We start from the raw sequence: 17746 nt of genomic DNA on the forward strand, positions 1-17746 counted from the left end.
ACACCAAATTGGCTGATGCCTTGATCTCGGACTTCCCAGACTCCTGAACTGTGATGTATAAATTACTGTTGTTTAAACATTATCCAGTTTAAAGTGTTTTTTTTTTCTTTTTTAATACTAGCCTGAATAGACTAATAGATTTTCATTCTTTTTTTCTTTAAAGTTCAGAATATTACAAGGGCACACATCTTTTGGTTACATGGATTGCCTTTGTACACCTTGAGTCACAGCTATAAGTGTGCTCATCATGCAGATAGCATACATTGTACCTGTTGTGTATGATTATACCCATCCCTTCCTCCCCACTCCCACTTGCTTGATTTCCATTGATTTTTACTTCCATCAGTGCACATGAGTGCTGATTGGTTAGTTCCAATGTAATAGTGAGTGCATGTGGTGTTTGTTTTTTTATTCTTGTGATACTTCACTTGGGACGATGGTTTACAGTTCATTCCAGTTTGTTGCAAAAGGTATTAATTTATTTTTTTATGACTCAGTAGAATTCCATCATATACAAATACAGCATTTTATTAATCCACTCATGTACTGATGGACACTTGGATTGTTGCCACATCTTTGCAATTGTGAATTGTGCTGCTATGTAAACATTCTAGTGCAGATGTCTATTATAGAATGTCTTTTTTTCCTTTGGGTAAATGTCCAGTAGTAGTGGGATTGATGGATCCAGTGGTAGTTCTACATTTAGTTCTTTGAGATATCTCCACATTAATTTCCATAGAGGTTGTACTAGTTTGCAGTCCCACCAGCAGTGTATGAGTGTTCCTCTCGTTCGGCATCCACGCCAACATTTCTTGTTTTAGGACATATTGATAAACGCCAATGTCACTGGAGTTAAGTGATACCTCATTGTGGTTTTGATTTGCATTTCCCTGATGATTTGAGATATTGAGCAATTTTTCATATTTCTTAGCCATTAGTCTGTCTTCTTTTGACAAGTTTCTGTTCATGGCTTTTGGCCACTTTTTAATGGGGTTGTTTGATTTTTTCTTGCTGATTTTTCTGTGTTCTATATAGAGTCTAGTTATCAGGCCTTTATTGGATGTGTAGTATGTGAATATTTTCTCCCATTCTGTAGGTTGACTATTCACTCTAATAATAGTTTCCTTGGCTGTGCAGAAGTTTTTAATTTGATCAGGTCCCATTTATTTATTTTTGTTGCTGCTGTGATTGCTTTTGAGGTCTTCTGCATAAATTCTTTGCCTAGGCTGATTTCTATAAGAGCTTTTCCAACATTTTCTTCTAGAATTCTTATAATTTCATGCCTTAACTTTAAGTCTGTTATCCATCATGAGTTAATTTTTTTGAGTGGTGAGAGGGACAGCTCCTCTTTCAGTCCTCTACATGTGACTATTCAATTTTCCCAGCACCCACCATTTAATGAGTAGGAATTCTTTTCCCCAGTGTATGTTTTTATCTGCTTTGTCAAAGATCAGATGACAATATGAGAATGGCTTTATATCTAGGTTCTTTGTTCTGATCCATTGGTCTATGTCTGTGTTCTTGGGCCAGTATCATGCTGTTTTGGTTATTACAGCTTTGTAGAATTACTTGAAGTCTGATAAATTGTTGCCTCCCAATTTGTTCTTTTTGCTTAAGGTTGCTTTGGATATATGGGGTCTTCTCTGGTTTCATATGAAACATAGAATTATTTTTTCTAGATCTGCAAAAAGTGATGTTGGCATTTTATGAGTGATTACACTGAATCTGTAGATCACTTTGGGTAGTATAGACATTTCAACAATGTTGATTCTGCCGATCAGTGAACATGATGTGTTTTTCTGTTTACCTCCTCTGCAATTTTCTTCCTCAGTGTTTCATGGTTCTCCCTGTAGAGGTCTTTCACCTCCTTAGTTAAATATATTCCTAGGTATTTTATTTTCTTTGTTGCTATAGTGAAGGGTCTTGTCTTTGATTTTGTTCTCAGCTTGACTGTTGGTGGCATATATGAATGCTACTGATTTATGTACGTTGATTTTGTAACCTGAAAGTTTGATGAATTTGTTTATCAATTCCAGGAGTCTCTTGGCAGAATCTTTGGGGTTTTCTGGAAATAACATCATCATCAGCAAAGAGCAATCGTTTGACCACTTCTGGCCCCCATTTGGATATGCTTGATTTCCTTCTCTTGTCTGATAGGGCTTTTAGCACTATTCTGAATAGAAGTGACAATAGTGAGCAGTCAACCTTGTCTGGCTCCAGTTCTAAGGAGGAATGTTTTCAATTTTTCCCCATTCACTATGACGTTGGCTGTGGGCTTGTCCTACCTATATGGCTTGTATAATTTTGAGGTACGTCCCACCTATGCCTACTTTGTTAAGCATTCTTATCATAAAAGGGTGCTGAATTTTGTCAAATGGTTTTTCTGCAGCTATTGAGATGATTATATGGTCTTTGTTTTTACTTTTATTTATGCGGTGAATTACATTTATAGATTTGTGTATGTTGAACCATCCTTGCATCTCTGGGATGAAGCCCACTTGGTCCTGATGGATTATTTTTTTTTATGTGCACTGAATTTAATTTACTAGAATTTTATTGAGAATTTTTACATCTATATTCATAAGGGATATTGGTCTGTAGTTTTCTTTCTTTCTTTTCTTCCTTTCTTTCCTTTCTTTCTTCCCTTTTACTTTTTTTGTTGAGTCCTTTCCTGGCTTTGTTCTAGGTGACACAGGCTTCATAAAACATGTTGAGGAGGATTCCTTCCTTCTTAATGTTATGGAATGATTTCTGCAGGATACGTACCAGTTCTTCTTTGTAGGTCTGTCAAAATTTGGGTATGAAACCATCTGGTCTGAGACTTTTTTTTTTTGTTGGAATAGTTTTTATTGCTGCTTCAATTGTGGTACTTCATATTAGTATGTTCTGGAAATCTACTTCTTCCTGATTGAGTCTAGGGAAGCTGTGTGTTTCTAATAGTTTGTCCATTTCCTCCACATTTTCAAGTTTATGTGCATAGAGATTTTTATAGTACTGAGAGATGATGTTTTGTATTTCCATTGTATCAGTTGTAATTTCTCCTTTTTCATTCCTGATTAAGCTTATTTGATTCCTTTCTTTTCTGCTTCTGGTAAATCTAGGAAGAGGCCTGTCAATTTTGTTTATCTTTTCAGAGAACTTTTTGTTTCATTAATCTTCTATATAGTTCTTTTATTATCGATTTCATTTAGTTCTGCTCTGATCTTGGTTATTTCTTTCTTCTACTGGTTTTGGGATTGGTTTGTACTTTTCTAATTCCTTGACATGATTCATTAGATTGTTTGTTTGTGATCTTTTTGCTTTTTTGATGTAGGCATTTATGGCTATGAATTTTTTTCTCAGGACTCCTGTAGTTTTATCCCACAGATTTTGATAACTTGTGTCCCCTTTATCATTTAGTTCAAAGATTTCTATCTTAATTTCTTCTTTGACCCAACTATCATTCAGTATTAGGTTGTTTGGTTTCCATGACTATGTGTAGTGATCAGTGTTTCTGTTGGAGTTGATTTCTAATTTTATTCTACTGTGGTCTGACAAGATGCATGGTATAATTTCTATTTTTTAAAATTTGTTGAGGCATGTTTTGTGGCCTAGGATGTGATCAATCTTAGAGAATGTTCCATGAGCTGATGAGAAGCATGTATATTCAGTAGTTTTTTCAGTAGGTTTTGGTTCTATAAATGTCTATTAGGACCATTTATTATAGAATTCTGTTTAAGTCCATTGTTTCTTTGTTTATTTCTGTCCTGTTCTGTCAGAGGGGTGTTGAAGTCTCCAGCTATTATGGTGTTGCTGTTTATCATTTTGTTTAGATCAAGTAGGATATGCTTTATGAGTCTGGCGCACTTGTGATAGGTGCATTAATATTTAAAGTTGTTATATCTTTTTGTTGAATTTTTCCCTTTACCATTATATAATGATCATCTTTGTCTTTCTTTACTTTTGCTGATTTGAAGTCTGTGTTATCTGATATGAGAACTGCTATACTAGCTTTCTTTTGGCTTCCATTTATATGGAATATTATTTTCCATCCCTTCACCTTGAGTCTGAATGAGTCCTTTTGGGTTAGATGTGTTTCCTGGAAACAGCAGATATTTGGCTTGTATTTTTTATCTGTTCAGGCAGCCTATGTCTCTTTAGTGGGCAGTTCAAGCCATTCACATTTATGGAAAGAATTGATAATTGGAGGTGGATTTCTGTTCTTCCTGTTGAGTAGAACTTTCTTGCTGTTTTGCTTTTTGAGCCATTGTGGTGACTGGGCTCTGACCTTTTGCTCTTGGAGTTTTTTACACTGGTGGGGGTCTATCATGCTGATCCATTTATGGTGCAGATCTGGGTACTTCTGGGCAGGTCTGGACTTGGCAAATTCCCTTAGCATTTGCTTGTCTGGAAAAGAGTTAATTTCTCCATCAAGTGTGACACTTAGTTTGCAGACTACAAAATTCTAGGCTACCACTTCTTTTGTTTAAGAGATTGAAGATGGAGGCCTCCTCCCTTTTGGCCTGTAAGGTTCCTGCTGAGAAGTATGCTGTTATTATGGTGGGTTTTCCCTTGTAAATCAGTTGTTGCTTATGTCTAGCTGCTTGTAGAATTATCTCTTTCACTTTGCTTTGGTCAGGTTGAATACTATGTGTCTTGGAGATGTTCTATTTGCTATGAATCTTCCCAGAGTTCCATGACTATCTTGTGTCTGGATGTTTGGATCTCTGGTGATACTGGGAAAGTTTTCCACAATAATTCCCCCAAATTGATTTTCCATGCTTTTAGTACTTTCTTCTTCTCCCTCAAGGATACCTATAATTTCTATGTTTGTTCACTTCACATAGTCCCATATCTCTCTAAATGATTGCTCTGCCCGTTCTCTTTTCTGCCTTTTTAAGTGATTGGTTTAGCTCAAGAGCCTTGTCTTCAAGCTCTGAGATTTTTTCTTCACCTTAGTTTAATCTGTTGCTGAAACTTTCTGTTGCATCTTGAAAATCCTTGAAAGAGTCATTTCTTTCAGTTCTATTATATGCTTAATAATTTTGTCAAGCTCTTTAGTGACTTTTTTAAACTGATTTTGTGAAATTTTTTTTTTTGGCTTCTTTTTGTTGGTTTTCAACTTTCTCTTCAATTCCATTCGTCATATTTGCCATCCATATTCTGAATTCCATTTCTGTCATTTCAGCAATTTTCTTGTGTTGGCATTCACTGTAGAGCACAAAAGTCATCCTCATATCATTGGCGTTCCAGGACAGGAGAAGAATAGGGATAAGAAATACTCAAGGAAACAATGGATAAATAAAGCTTTATAAAATTATCAAAACACATAGTCCTACAGATTTAAAAACTTATGCAAATCCCAAATAGTATAAACCCAATGAAATCTATACCAAGACACATCATAGTCAAACTTTTGAAAACTAAAGACCAGGAAAAAAGTCTTGAGAGATAGAGAGAGATGAGAGAGAGAGAGAGAGAGAGAGAGAGAGAGAGAGAGAGAGAGAGAGAGAGAGAGAGAAACATACTTTACTTACAGGAGAAAAATAATTTGAGTGATTGATTTCTCACTGCAAAATATGAAGGCCAGAAGGAAGTGGCAAAATATTTTTTGAAGTGCTAAAAGAGAAGACAGCCTAATTCAGATTAATTCAACCACCTAGATAATTGTCCAGAGGTTGCTAGGGCTTTAGGATAAGGGTGGGTGGGTGAATGGCTATAAAGGAGCGACATGAGGAATCCTTAGGGTGGCAAAAGTGTTCTGTGTCTTGACTGTATCAATCAATGTTAATGTCCCAATTGTTATATTATACTATAGTTTTGCAATATATTACCATGAAGACAAAGGGTCCATGGGATATCTCTGTACTATTCTTAAAATTGCATATGTATCTAACATTATCTTAAATTAAAAGGTTTGATTAAAAATAAAACATATTAGAGCTTTGCTTGTATCTATTCTATTGTGGGTTATTCTCAACCCTGGATACAGATTAGAAGCCTTGAGTAAGTATAAAAACACTATATCTGGATTCCATCCCAGACCAATTAAATCATGATCTCTGAAGCTGAGTCTTGAATAATGTTTTTTCTTGGTTTATTGTTTGTTTGTTTGGTGTTTTCACTTTATATCATGAATAATTTAAAATACAACAGTATAGGCCGGGCACAGTGACTCACACCTGTAATCGTAGCACTCTGGGAGGCCGAGATGGGTGGATCATTTCAGCTCAGGAGTTCGAGACCAGCTTGAGCAAGAGCAAGACCCCGTCTCTACTGAAAAACTAGAAAGAAATTAGCTGGACAACTAAAAATATATAGAAAAAATTAGCCGGGCATGGTGGTGCATGCCTGTAGTCCCAGCTACTCGGGAGGCTGAGGCAGAAGGATTGCTTGTGCCCAGGAGTTTGAGGTTGCTGTGAGCTAGGCTGATGCCACGGGACTGTAGTCGAGGCAACAAAGTGAGACTGTCTCAAAAAAATAAAAATAAAAAAATAAAATACAACAGTATAACAAAACTAACTACCCATATGCACATCACCTAGTTTCAACAGCAATTGATATTTTGCCTGTTTTCTTTTATTTATATCATCTACAATGTCTTTTTTTCTATATTAGTTTATATTCATTTCTTTTGTTCTTTTTATGGGATTACTTTAAATTTTCCTTGCTTTCTGTTTTATTGGATTATTTTAAATTAAATAGTAGATATTTTTCCATTTCACTCATAAATACTTCAGTATCCATTTCTGATAAAGGCATTCTGTGTTTTTCATATAACCCTAATGCTGTTAAGACACTTAATAAACTTACCAATAGTTCTGTAATATCATAAAACTCCCATCATTAAACACCCAGCTTATGCCCTAATGTTTCTATCAAAGACATCTCTTTTTTAAGTCATTGATTTAATCTAATGAGGATTCAATAAAATCCACATATTTTATTTTTTGAAAATCACTTTAATTCTCAGGTTAATATCATGATGGAAATTTTTTAACACTTTTAAATTGTTTGAATCAGGAAACAAATTAAGTTTATACCCTGTAATGGATTAATATGGCTTTTTAAAGACTCTTTGGGTTCTTCCTCAAACTCTTTGTTCTTCTTCTGTTTGTTTCTAATAAATCCTTTTGCATATTTTGTAATGTTTCCAAGTCTAAATTTTCCTTATTGTATTCCTGTATTGTCATTTAACATGTCTCTGTCTCATAGTTTCTATAAATTGGTTAGACAAGCTTGATCCCAGTAATAGTTAGCTTTTTTTTGCCAGAATTCTTCAGTAGTGCTATTGTACCTTTCTATAAGGAGTCACAAAATGTATAGTTATCTCTCTTTGTGTGATGTTAGCAAAAGAAATAAAAAAGAAAAAATTGATCCTTGCCTGTTACTAGTATTTTAAAAAGCCTTCAAAAATGATAATATTTTATCATTCCTTCTTCATTTATTAGATGGTAAATGTCTATATATAAAAATCATTTTTATTACTAATTGGTTACTCTATGAGAATAGTAACTTTAGTTTTTGTCTGCTGTTTTCCAGAATAATGGGAATTGGTTTCTTGAAATTGTGTAATGAGATTTTCTTGTTTATTTGATTGATTGTTTTTGAGTACCAGTATGACCTCATGAGTATATAATTTTTATGTGTTTGAATCTATTACTTTTTATCCAAATGTTTAATGTTTAAATGTTCCCAACTTTGATCCATGATAACCTATTTAGTTTGGCTCCTGAATCCTTTTAACATGATCTTTGTAAACTTCCATATTTCTTACTTTAGATATGAGAGAATATTTCCAGATTATTTTGTACACTTCCTGCCCATACCTGAAATCCAAAGATTCTTGGTTTCTTTAATGAGAAATAATATTTAGAGACCACAATATGGACTACTAGTAGTAATTATTCCTGTTGGGTTGGTCAGTGTTTCTAGGCTTCTTCAATGAATAGAGCTAGAAATATGTATTAAGTTTTAAAATACATGATGAGTTTAAAATTTAAATTTAAATTCAGAATTGTATGTGTAATCAGTATCTTTTTCTTCTCAAACAAAATAGACACCAACATAATTATTATTTGCTATCTCAGAAAAATAATTCCATAATACTACTAACAATGTGATACTGAAATTTGTTTTAGATATCCCCTCCTACCTTTTTAGGGTAATATCACCATGGATCCAAGTCAAATTACTCTATATTAAAGCCACTTGAAATATTTTCTTTCTTTGGGGTTGTTCTATCAACGTAATATAATAGTTTAACTTTTCTTTTATAAAGGTTACTTTTATAAAATTTAATTTTTTTATTTTTAATTTTACGTATTTATTTTTGAGACAGAGTCTCACTGTGTTGCCTCGACTACAGTCCCGGGGCATCAGCCTAGCTCATAGCAACCTCAAACTCCTAGGCTCAAGCAATCCTCCTGCCTCAGCCTCCCAATTAGCTAGGACTACAGGCGCATGCCACCACGACCAGCAAATTTTTCTATTTTTAGTAGTCTCACTCTTGCTCAGGCTGGTCTCAAACTCCTGACCTCAAAGTGATCCCCCTGCCTCAGCCTCCCAGACTGCTAGGATTACAGGCATGAGCCATTGCACCCAGCCTAAAATTTAATTTTTTTTTAATTCTTGGAAAAATAGTTATGTGGTTTTAAAAACTAATTTATAAAATATAGCACATTCAAAAACTCTTAAGTTATTCTAAAGGTTTTGTTTATGCACACTACAGTTTTCAAAATAAATTTTTACTCAGATGCCTGTGTGGATAATAAATATTGGGTAAAGAGCTACAACAAACTACTATAATCTCCCTGATGACCTTTTTAAAGAATATATAATGCTTTTCAATGGATCTTACCAAATGTGTGAAGGAGAAATTGTCACAATCCTTTCAAATCTACAAAAACCCATTGAGGCAACTTATGCTTTACCAGGAAATTTCATTATTAGCTGCTGGCTGATATGTTCCTTTTCTTTGATTGTATTAGGATTTATATGCCTATTTCAATGGCAACAGAGGTTTTCGTTGATATATTAGAATTTTGGGCTTGCTATTTCACCCTTATGAATACCAGGTTATTTTAAGCCAAATATACTCCTGTCTTCAATGAAAAAAAAATTCTCCCATTTTAAAGTAGGATTTTTGGGGGGGAATCTCTTCAGAATATGTATTCTGGAAAAATAATACTAATTTTACCTGATATCTGTAGTATTATTTTTAGTATGAAGAGTAGTTAGAGTTAGAATTAATTATCTCTAGATTACAATTTTTTTACAAATTTTGTAACAAGGATCAACATTTTCAAGTTTGTAGTGGTTTCAATTTTTTTTTAAATTAAAAACAAGATGGAGCTAGTTTTCTCTGGGATTTAAAATAAAAATGAATGTGCAGCAGTGACAGAGTTCTGCAAAACAGTTTGAATTAAACCTTGTTCGTGCTCTTTACACACCACCCATAAGCACTCTCCCAACGGACGCTGCAGTCCTTGCAGCGATAATCGCCGTATTTCCGTTCTAAGAACTGGAATAGCAAGCGCTCCTCGCCAGCTCCGGACTCTGCAGCAACCACCTGTGTCCCGCGGCCGAGCGTCCTCTCGGCACCCTCCGTCGCCGAGGTCTCGGGCTCTCCCGCGAGCGGAGGTTGTTCCGGGATCCTTGGCGCGGGCCGCGGAGGCGCCTCACCTGCCCGGTCCCCCGCGCCGCCGCCCGGGCACGTCAGCTGCTGCTCCCAGCTCCCGCGCTGCGGCCAGGACCGCGTCGTCCTCCCCCGACCGCGGACAGGAGGACGCCGTCGTGGCGATGCCGCTCCCTCCTCCCGGCCTGGCAGCCTCGCACTCCCGCAGTCGCCGCACACCTCTGCTCGCCGGGCGCGGCCTCGGCGCCCTCCAGGAAGTGGGTGAGTGGCCGGAGGCCACCGGCCACCACAAGGGGACAGCGCGCAGGAAGCGCCAGGGGCGCCGCTCGGGGCCTGCCCTGCTCGGGGCCCGGACGGCCGGCTGCCGGGACGCTGAGCCGCCCCCGGCCGGCCCCTGAGCGCCGGGGCCAGTCGGGAATAGGGAAGGGCCGGGGTCGCCAGACCCGGGCTGCAGCGTGCGCCGCGCCAGCGAGCTCTGCACCGGGGCGTCGCTGCGCGGTGTCGCCCGCACCGCCACGTCGCGGCTGCTGAGCTTGCGGGTGGCTGTGAAACAACCGGTGGGGCACTCAGCCGCCAGAAGCCGGGGGAGGACGATGCAGTCGCCGGCCGAGTAGCCCGAGGAGGCGGAAGGGGAGCCCCCGCCTCGCCCTGGCCCCTGGGGGCCGCGGCAAGGGGGAGCGCGCCGGGCACGGGTAATAGCCTGGCGCCTCGATCCCCGGGGAAGCCGGGGGGCAGCCCGAGGCGTCCCACCCGCCGCGCCTCCTAGTTTCTAAGGGAAACAATCGCAAAACTGTTGATACGGGCAACTGTTTCTTATTCAGCCCCACTTTTAAGACCCTAGCTCTTAAACTTCATGAGACATAAGAATGACCTAGAGAACCTGTTAACAGATCAGATTACTAAACTACATTCCAAAATTGTGATTCAGTGAATCTAGGGGAACAATGTGAGGATTAAATGTAAACAAATACAAAAACAAACGCTATCTAGAGAGAGGCTCCTGTTAACAAAAACTACATTTTCTGTATAAGTGTGCTTAGTGCTGGAGTAATTTAAATTTGAAGTTATTGTGCCACCTTTTGTGCTTCCGAAGTATACAGAATGCATAGGATTTATGCAAGGAAAGATAGGCCCTGGCGTGCAATATATATGACCATTAATCAATATTACACCAACAAAATTAGAGAAGAAAATGAAACGACTAAACCTTACCATATATACTTATATTTCCAAAGAAAAATTAAAGAGTAATTTTAAGACTTGGTATTCAGTTTCTTTTCTTTTATTTTTTATTCTGATTTGTAATGTCCATGCAAGTACAAATCAATTTTTGACCTTCTGTACAAAAAATATCTAAAAACTCTTTGGGCTTGTCGGGAGAGTTATAGTACTGAGCAATTTTAATATATCTGATTGTGTTAAATCTCTGAATAGCCATATGTTTACTCATTACAAAATATTTTGTGAGAAAACAAAATGACTTGTAAGACAACTTTATGAATCTAAAGTTATATTATTCAGTGTTACTATATTTTATGGAATATATGTGAAATGTCCAATTTAGAGAATTGCATTATTTACAGATAGAGGATTTTAGATCAAAAGAATTTGGTCTAATTTGAATTATCAAGACACATAAATTCGTATCTACATAGAAATGACTTGAACTTTTTCTTAGGCATTTTAATATTATAGCAAATGTTCAAACTCTATAATTAGTCTGTATTATATGGCTTATTTCCTTTTGGTTTAAGTTGAAAGAAAATTAATCAACATATTATGAGCAAACTATTTAGCTGAAGTCTGCCATGCTTGTATCTAGGTTTCTGGAATTTTCATATCAGGTGCATAGCTATAATCTTCCTCCTATGTACCCAGGTGCACTTACCAAATACCGACAGCATAGAAAAATGCAGAGGTAGAATACAATACTACCATCAAGAAACTGGTAATCTCATGTGCTATAAGGGACTACAAATGCAATATAATGAGCCTGGTAAAGTATACCCAGAACATTCACTAACCTGCTTCCAGGCTTCTGAAAGTTTGGTAACAACAGAAATAACACTAAGCCACTCTTCACTGCCATTTCTGGTTCAGGCAAATTTTGTTGTGTTATATAACTTCATATAGCAATCATTGCTGCTCTGTGCATGGGCTTAGATTGTAGGAACTCGTTTGAAACCCTGTGTTACAACTTAATATAAAATATGGCCAGTATAAATGAACTGTTTTAATCATCAAGACACATTACTCAATAACAGTTTAGTATTTAAAATCAGATGAAATAAAGATCTGTATTTATTGCTATATTTGTTCATGTACTAGTGAACAGTGCATTGTGAGCCTTAGATACACTACAGCATTGTCCATGGTATTTGTTTTTCATCATAGCATAAAGAATATTCCCTAGAATTTTATAATAGTTTTGAGTGTTTTAAATTTATGGAAAACAACCACAGTGTAGGAGACAGAGAAAATGAAAAAAATTCTGAAATATTTTGTGAAAATGAAAGTATTAAAAAACACAAAATGTAATTGTGTACTCAAGGATAAGTGAAAAGAAATACATGATTTTTAAGGAATCCTAAGGAGTATACTTGAAGTACAATTATATCCTGTGCTCAGTATGAGGTTTAAGCCACAGAGCACTTACTAGAAGTGATGAGGCCTGGTCTTTTAAAGCTGCGGTCTCCAACCCCCAGGCCACAGATCTGTACTGGTCTGTAGCCTGTTAGAAACTGGGCACATAGTAGGAGGTGAGGGGTGGGCAAGGAAGTGAAGCCTCATCTGTGTTTACATCTGCTCCACATCACTCCCGTCACTGCATGAGCTCTGCCTCCTGTCATATCAGCTGTGGAACTAGATTCTCATAGGAGCACGAACCCTACTGTGTAGACCGTGCATGCAAGGGATCTAGTTTGTGAGCTCCTAATGAGAATCTAACACCTGATGATCTGAGGTGGAGCTGAGGCAGTGATGCTAGTGCTGGGGAGTGGCTGCAACAGATTATCATTAGCAGAGAGGTTTGATTCTGCAAAAAATGTAATGTACGTGAATCATCCTGAAACCATCCTCCCTATCCGGCCTCCAGCCATGGAAAAATTCTTTTTCATGAAACCAGTCCCTGGTACCAAAAAGGCTGAGGACTGCTGTTTTAAAGCATTCAACATCAGAATAAGAACATTGCTGTTAGCTTTCTAAAAGAGGATAAAATTGTAGAATTAAGTTGTTGAAAGTCCATTTCTCCTTAAAAAATATAGAACAAAACATTTACTCAGAATGCATATAAAACTAACACCTATGTCTTCTGATTACTTTTTTTGCCTCTTGTATTTTTAACTTTTGTTTTTGTGCTTTTAAATCAGGTGATTTATCTACTTAATTCTTGACAATATATGAATTGACAAGATGTCCAATGTCTGAAAAAAAGAGATTTCCTTAGTGTTATTGCTTTTTCCAGTTAAATACAAAGGATGATATAAAATCCTTCAGCTCCAGTGACTAACAGGTTCATTAAGGTATTTGTTTCAGTGTGTGGAAGAGGGATTATCATTTATTTCTACAAAAGTAACTGTGTCATTTAACTAGGTCAGTAAACAGGCATCTTTGATATGAATTACCCAAATCATCCAACTTTAGTAGGTGAAAAAATTCAAGCTTGGGAATGACAGAGCTTGTGGATCCATCATGAAGACAACCGAAAAGAATGAATTGACCATGTCATAGTTCAGTTTGGCAGCTGCATGGAGGAATACATGTAGTTACATTTCTTTCAGAGAGAAAAATGTTCGTTTAATTCTTGTAGAGAATGACAATATTTTGTTGTATTTTTTCACTTCTCAATTTTAAGTCCTTCAGATACAAAAATGAAAGAACCCTGAATCAAAGAAATTAATGAGCATGAACAATTAAATCTATCAGTGAGATGTTATGAACTGCTTTATATAGGAATAAAGGGAGTTATATACGCTTTCAAATTCCTTTATAGTCAAAAATTTCTACACAGGTCTCAATTCTGAGTTATTGGGGCAATAATGCTTTTTTTTTTTTTACTTAATGAATGTAGGGCTGAATATTATTATGTGGAACTGATTACATACTGAGAGAATTACATAGCAGAGGATACTTTGTTCCTTTTTTTATTAACATGGAAAACAGCCAAAACATTTCTTTTTATTTTTTATCTTCTGCAAATATTTGTGATGGACAAATTATCAAAAAAGTATGAAATTCATTTTAAATGCCATTATAGTCTTTATATGAGATATATAATTAGCCAGAGACACTGTAAAACAGCAATATTTGTTCTTAACATTTTTATATAAATACAATATGTTGAAAACTTAAATATATACATATTTCATGAAAACATTGTCTCTCTGCATTTCATATATATAAATTCATGAGCTAAAGGAAAATCAAGTTTCTTTTGTATTAATGACTTTTCTTTTTGACACCATTATATTCTGGTCAGCTTTAAGTACATTATTCTTTGGAAAGATTAATTTCATATCTCTGGGTCAATAGAAAGCTTTCTGGTTCAAATGTTTGTTTCACAGCTACTTTATTCAAGACAGGCAATGCATTCTGTTATGCTCATAGCAGTGGAAATTGGAGAGTGTATTTGACAAAAAAATTGTGAAGGTGAGAATGGCTTGTCTCTAATAATTATATAACTAATAATATTAAGGCATTGCCACTGTTCTAGGGATTAATAGCACTGTATTAACTTGGAAGAGAGTTTTGTATAACACTTTATCATTATTGGCATTAAAATCAGTGATGACTAGTGAGAAGTAATAATTTATGCTAAAAAAATTCTTAAATTTGAGTTCCTTATAATGTACATATTAAGACACAAAGTACTAGACTTGTGAGTCTCTGAAGGAATTATCTTATTCACCAGTTTCCTCATTATCTAAGATAGTAGAAAGCATATAACATATGCTTAATATCTATTTAATTGTTTAATTGAGATATTTGATAATAGAATATCAAACTCATAAATTTCATAGGTATGCTATTTTAAAAATGATTTATACTATACAACATCAATGTTTGATAAGAAAGCAATATATAATGAAAGGTGAAAGAAAAATTGCATTTACAATGGTGCTTTTAAAAAATTAGTTACTAGAGGACAACATGGGAACATTAAAATAAATAAAATATGAAAAATAATTACTGATTGCACATTGGATCATGTACTAATTGGGTACGGTTTCTTCTCATCATTTATAACTTCACTTTCACATAAATACAGACTTATTTGCTGCCTCTTTATTTGTCCAAAATTTTGTAGTTACAGTTTTGTTTGCCAAGCTAATTCATGAGTTTTCCTTTTATCATTCTCCAAGATTTACTTAGGAAAACTGCAGTAGATATTGTGTTAAATAGTATGCCAAATCTTACTAAAGATATCAGTTTGAATTGATTGTATATAATAAATGTTAAAGTGTAGATAGATTTTGTATACTTTAAATATAGTAAATAACATTGGATACTTTGTACATAAGGAAAAAAAATTTTTCTTATATGTAACATGAGAAGTTGAAATTTCAGTGGTTTCGACATGCAGAATACTTTGAGACAGTTTTAAAAATATAATTCCTGGATTATGCATCTGATACACTAAAGCAAATCAGGGATTCTACAAGTTTTAATGATATGATTCCCAACCAGCTTTGCTAATCATTGTACTATTTATTTTCATAATTTCCTTCAAATTAAAAGACTACATGACTGTAAAATATCATATTGTTAATTTCTTCAAATTTGTTTTTGTGTATATTTTTTGTTGTTATTATTGTTAGTTTTATTTTGACCAAAGAGAAGCATGTGAGTGCAATAGATTTTATTAAAAATTAACACTAATGTGATAAAATATTCCTACAAAGTGTGAAATCTGTGTTCTAATGTAGGTGGGGAATAATGCCCCTCTCTTGGAATAATATAGACTGAATGACTCATATGGGATTCTGCTTAACACCTGTGAAGATATTTCAGTGCCAGTATTTACTTTGTTAATTAAATTTAAAAAATCCTTCTTCATACACACACCTGGGCCAAGTTGGGATCTCCTCAAAACCATTTTCTATGTGAAAAAAAATTGAGCTGTTAAGGAGCGGGATGTCTGCTTGATTCAGTTTGAATAGGCTAATATATTGTCTGATATCATTATCTTTGATGGCTTTTTGAGAAAATTAATTTGTAGATGTTATTGATTAATGAAACAATTTGAGCTAATCATAGCTATAATAATTGGAGAGAATCAGAGTCACTCTTATAGTTATTTTGGCTGCACAGTGTAATTGGGAAACTTCTTGAAATCAATGATGTGGTTTAAAATGAAGCAATCTGGATTTGTGAACTTGGGAGAGCAATTTAATCTTTTGTAGCCTAGGTTGTTTTCAACTGTATAATGTGAATATTAATAATTTTCTTAAAAAAAATAAGTGAGGCTTACATGAGAACACATACAAAAATGATTCAGAATGGGACCTGACATTTCATTGCCACTACCACCATCATCATCATCGCATTAGATATAGGCAAGCACTTGTGTCATCTCTGTCTAAGACAAAAACCTGAAAACCTAACCCAAGATAAGCAAAATTTTATAGCTCAGTATAAACGTTTCCTATATTATGTGTTTGTTTGCTGCACATCAATAATGTCAATCTTTTGGTTAGAGTGTGCTTTAATATTTTGTGACTATTGTTATGTAATCAATAGGAAGTGTTTAGAATTATATCTTCATATCTTTATAAAATATTACCAAACATTAAATTTGCTTGATGAAGATTTTAATCATCTAATACTGGTGGAAATAATGTGGCACCTTATTTCATCATTTACAAAGATGACTTTGGGTAAAATATCTTGAATTATAATGTATTCAAAAATATATAGACTTTATGATTTTTTCTTTATAAAATAACTAGTTTTGCTGTATATTTTGACATTTTTGGTTGCTACCTATTTATGTTAGATTACAATTAATGTGATTCAAGTATTGGTTAAGGTAATCTAGTTGTAATAAAATGTTTCATGTTATTTCCAGTAAACAATTAATACTTTTAAAAACTCATAATTAGTATCAGAATTGATTTGATCACAATATTCTAGAATTAGAAATAGACTTTTATATTGAATTATACTTCAGCTTTGAATAATATATGAAATTTGACTCTATATCCTACAAACAAGTATTTCCCCTTTTCTGTATCTAAAAGGGTAAAAGTGAGGTATTCAATGATAAATGTTTTCAGGAAAACTCTAAATCAATTCTTTAGGTCACTGCCATTGAGAAAATATTAAAATGTGAAATAAAGGTTATTACTGTGACAAAGAGGAACACTGAATATTGATAGCTATTTGGGTTTAATGTTGTTATTGAGGCTACATTACTGCTGTGATAGTTGGCTGTCTAATAAGCCAGAATATTTTATCAGGAACATTATAGCAAGATGTGCTTTGAAGAGTCTGTTGGAAAACATCTCATTTAAGGTTCAGTATGATCATTCTCATTTGCCTCTTCTATATTATCTATTTCTTCAAAGGTAGAAATAAAGACTGAGCATCATGCTGTTATCAGTCTCTGACACCCTGACTTAGGGTTTGGATTAGTTCCCAAAGAAAGTATGTTTTACTGGTAGATACCAGGATTATCAACAAAATGAAGCAGGATGGCAAATGAAATGGGGAAAATTGTTCAACTATAGAATTGAAATATAAAATGTATTAATTGAATGACATTTTGGAGTCTGTTATGTAGCACTAGCTAACTGACACATACACCCAGTGCAGATAGGATGCTAGGATTAAATGACAGGGTGATTACTAGTTACCTGAGAAACAGAAGGTGCCCTATAGATTTGATTTCCTTTTCTCCTTACTTAAAGTTGGATTTCTTGTTATATGGTGTTGAGTTGTACAGAAATGCACGTAGACATGAGTGCATGGGTTTGGTGCTTACACTCACACAGTGCCCCACGTCATAGGAGGAAACTGACAGCCACACCCTGACCATTAGGGCCAAGGCCAAATTGTAAAATAAGTTTGCTTTCAATCTATTCCCTCCACATTCAAGCCCTGGAGGTAAAGGATGTGGACCTGTCTAAAGAC

General features: G+C 35.3%; 1 protein-coding gene across 1 annotated transcript; it reads right to left on the reverse strand.

Annotated features, from left to right (window-relative positions):
• Positions 1-9316: 9316 nt before the first annotated feature.
• Positions 9317-17651, reverse strand: LOC123649447 (zygote arrest protein 1-like). The gene is given in 3 exon segments (XM_045567585.1): positions 9317-9954; positions 9998-10385; positions 17598-17651. Coding segments are annotated over 3 exon segments (1080 nt in total).
• Between the last annotated feature and the right edge of the window lie 95 nt (positions 17652-17746).

The sequence above is a fragment of the Lemur catta genome, chromosome 13, assembly GCF_020740605.2.
Source record: "Lemur catta isolate mLemCat1 chromosome 13, mLemCat1.pri, whole genome shotgun sequence".
Classification (NCBI taxonomy): domain Eukaryota; kingdom Metazoa; phylum Chordata; class Mammalia; order Primates; family Lemuridae; genus Lemur; species Lemur catta.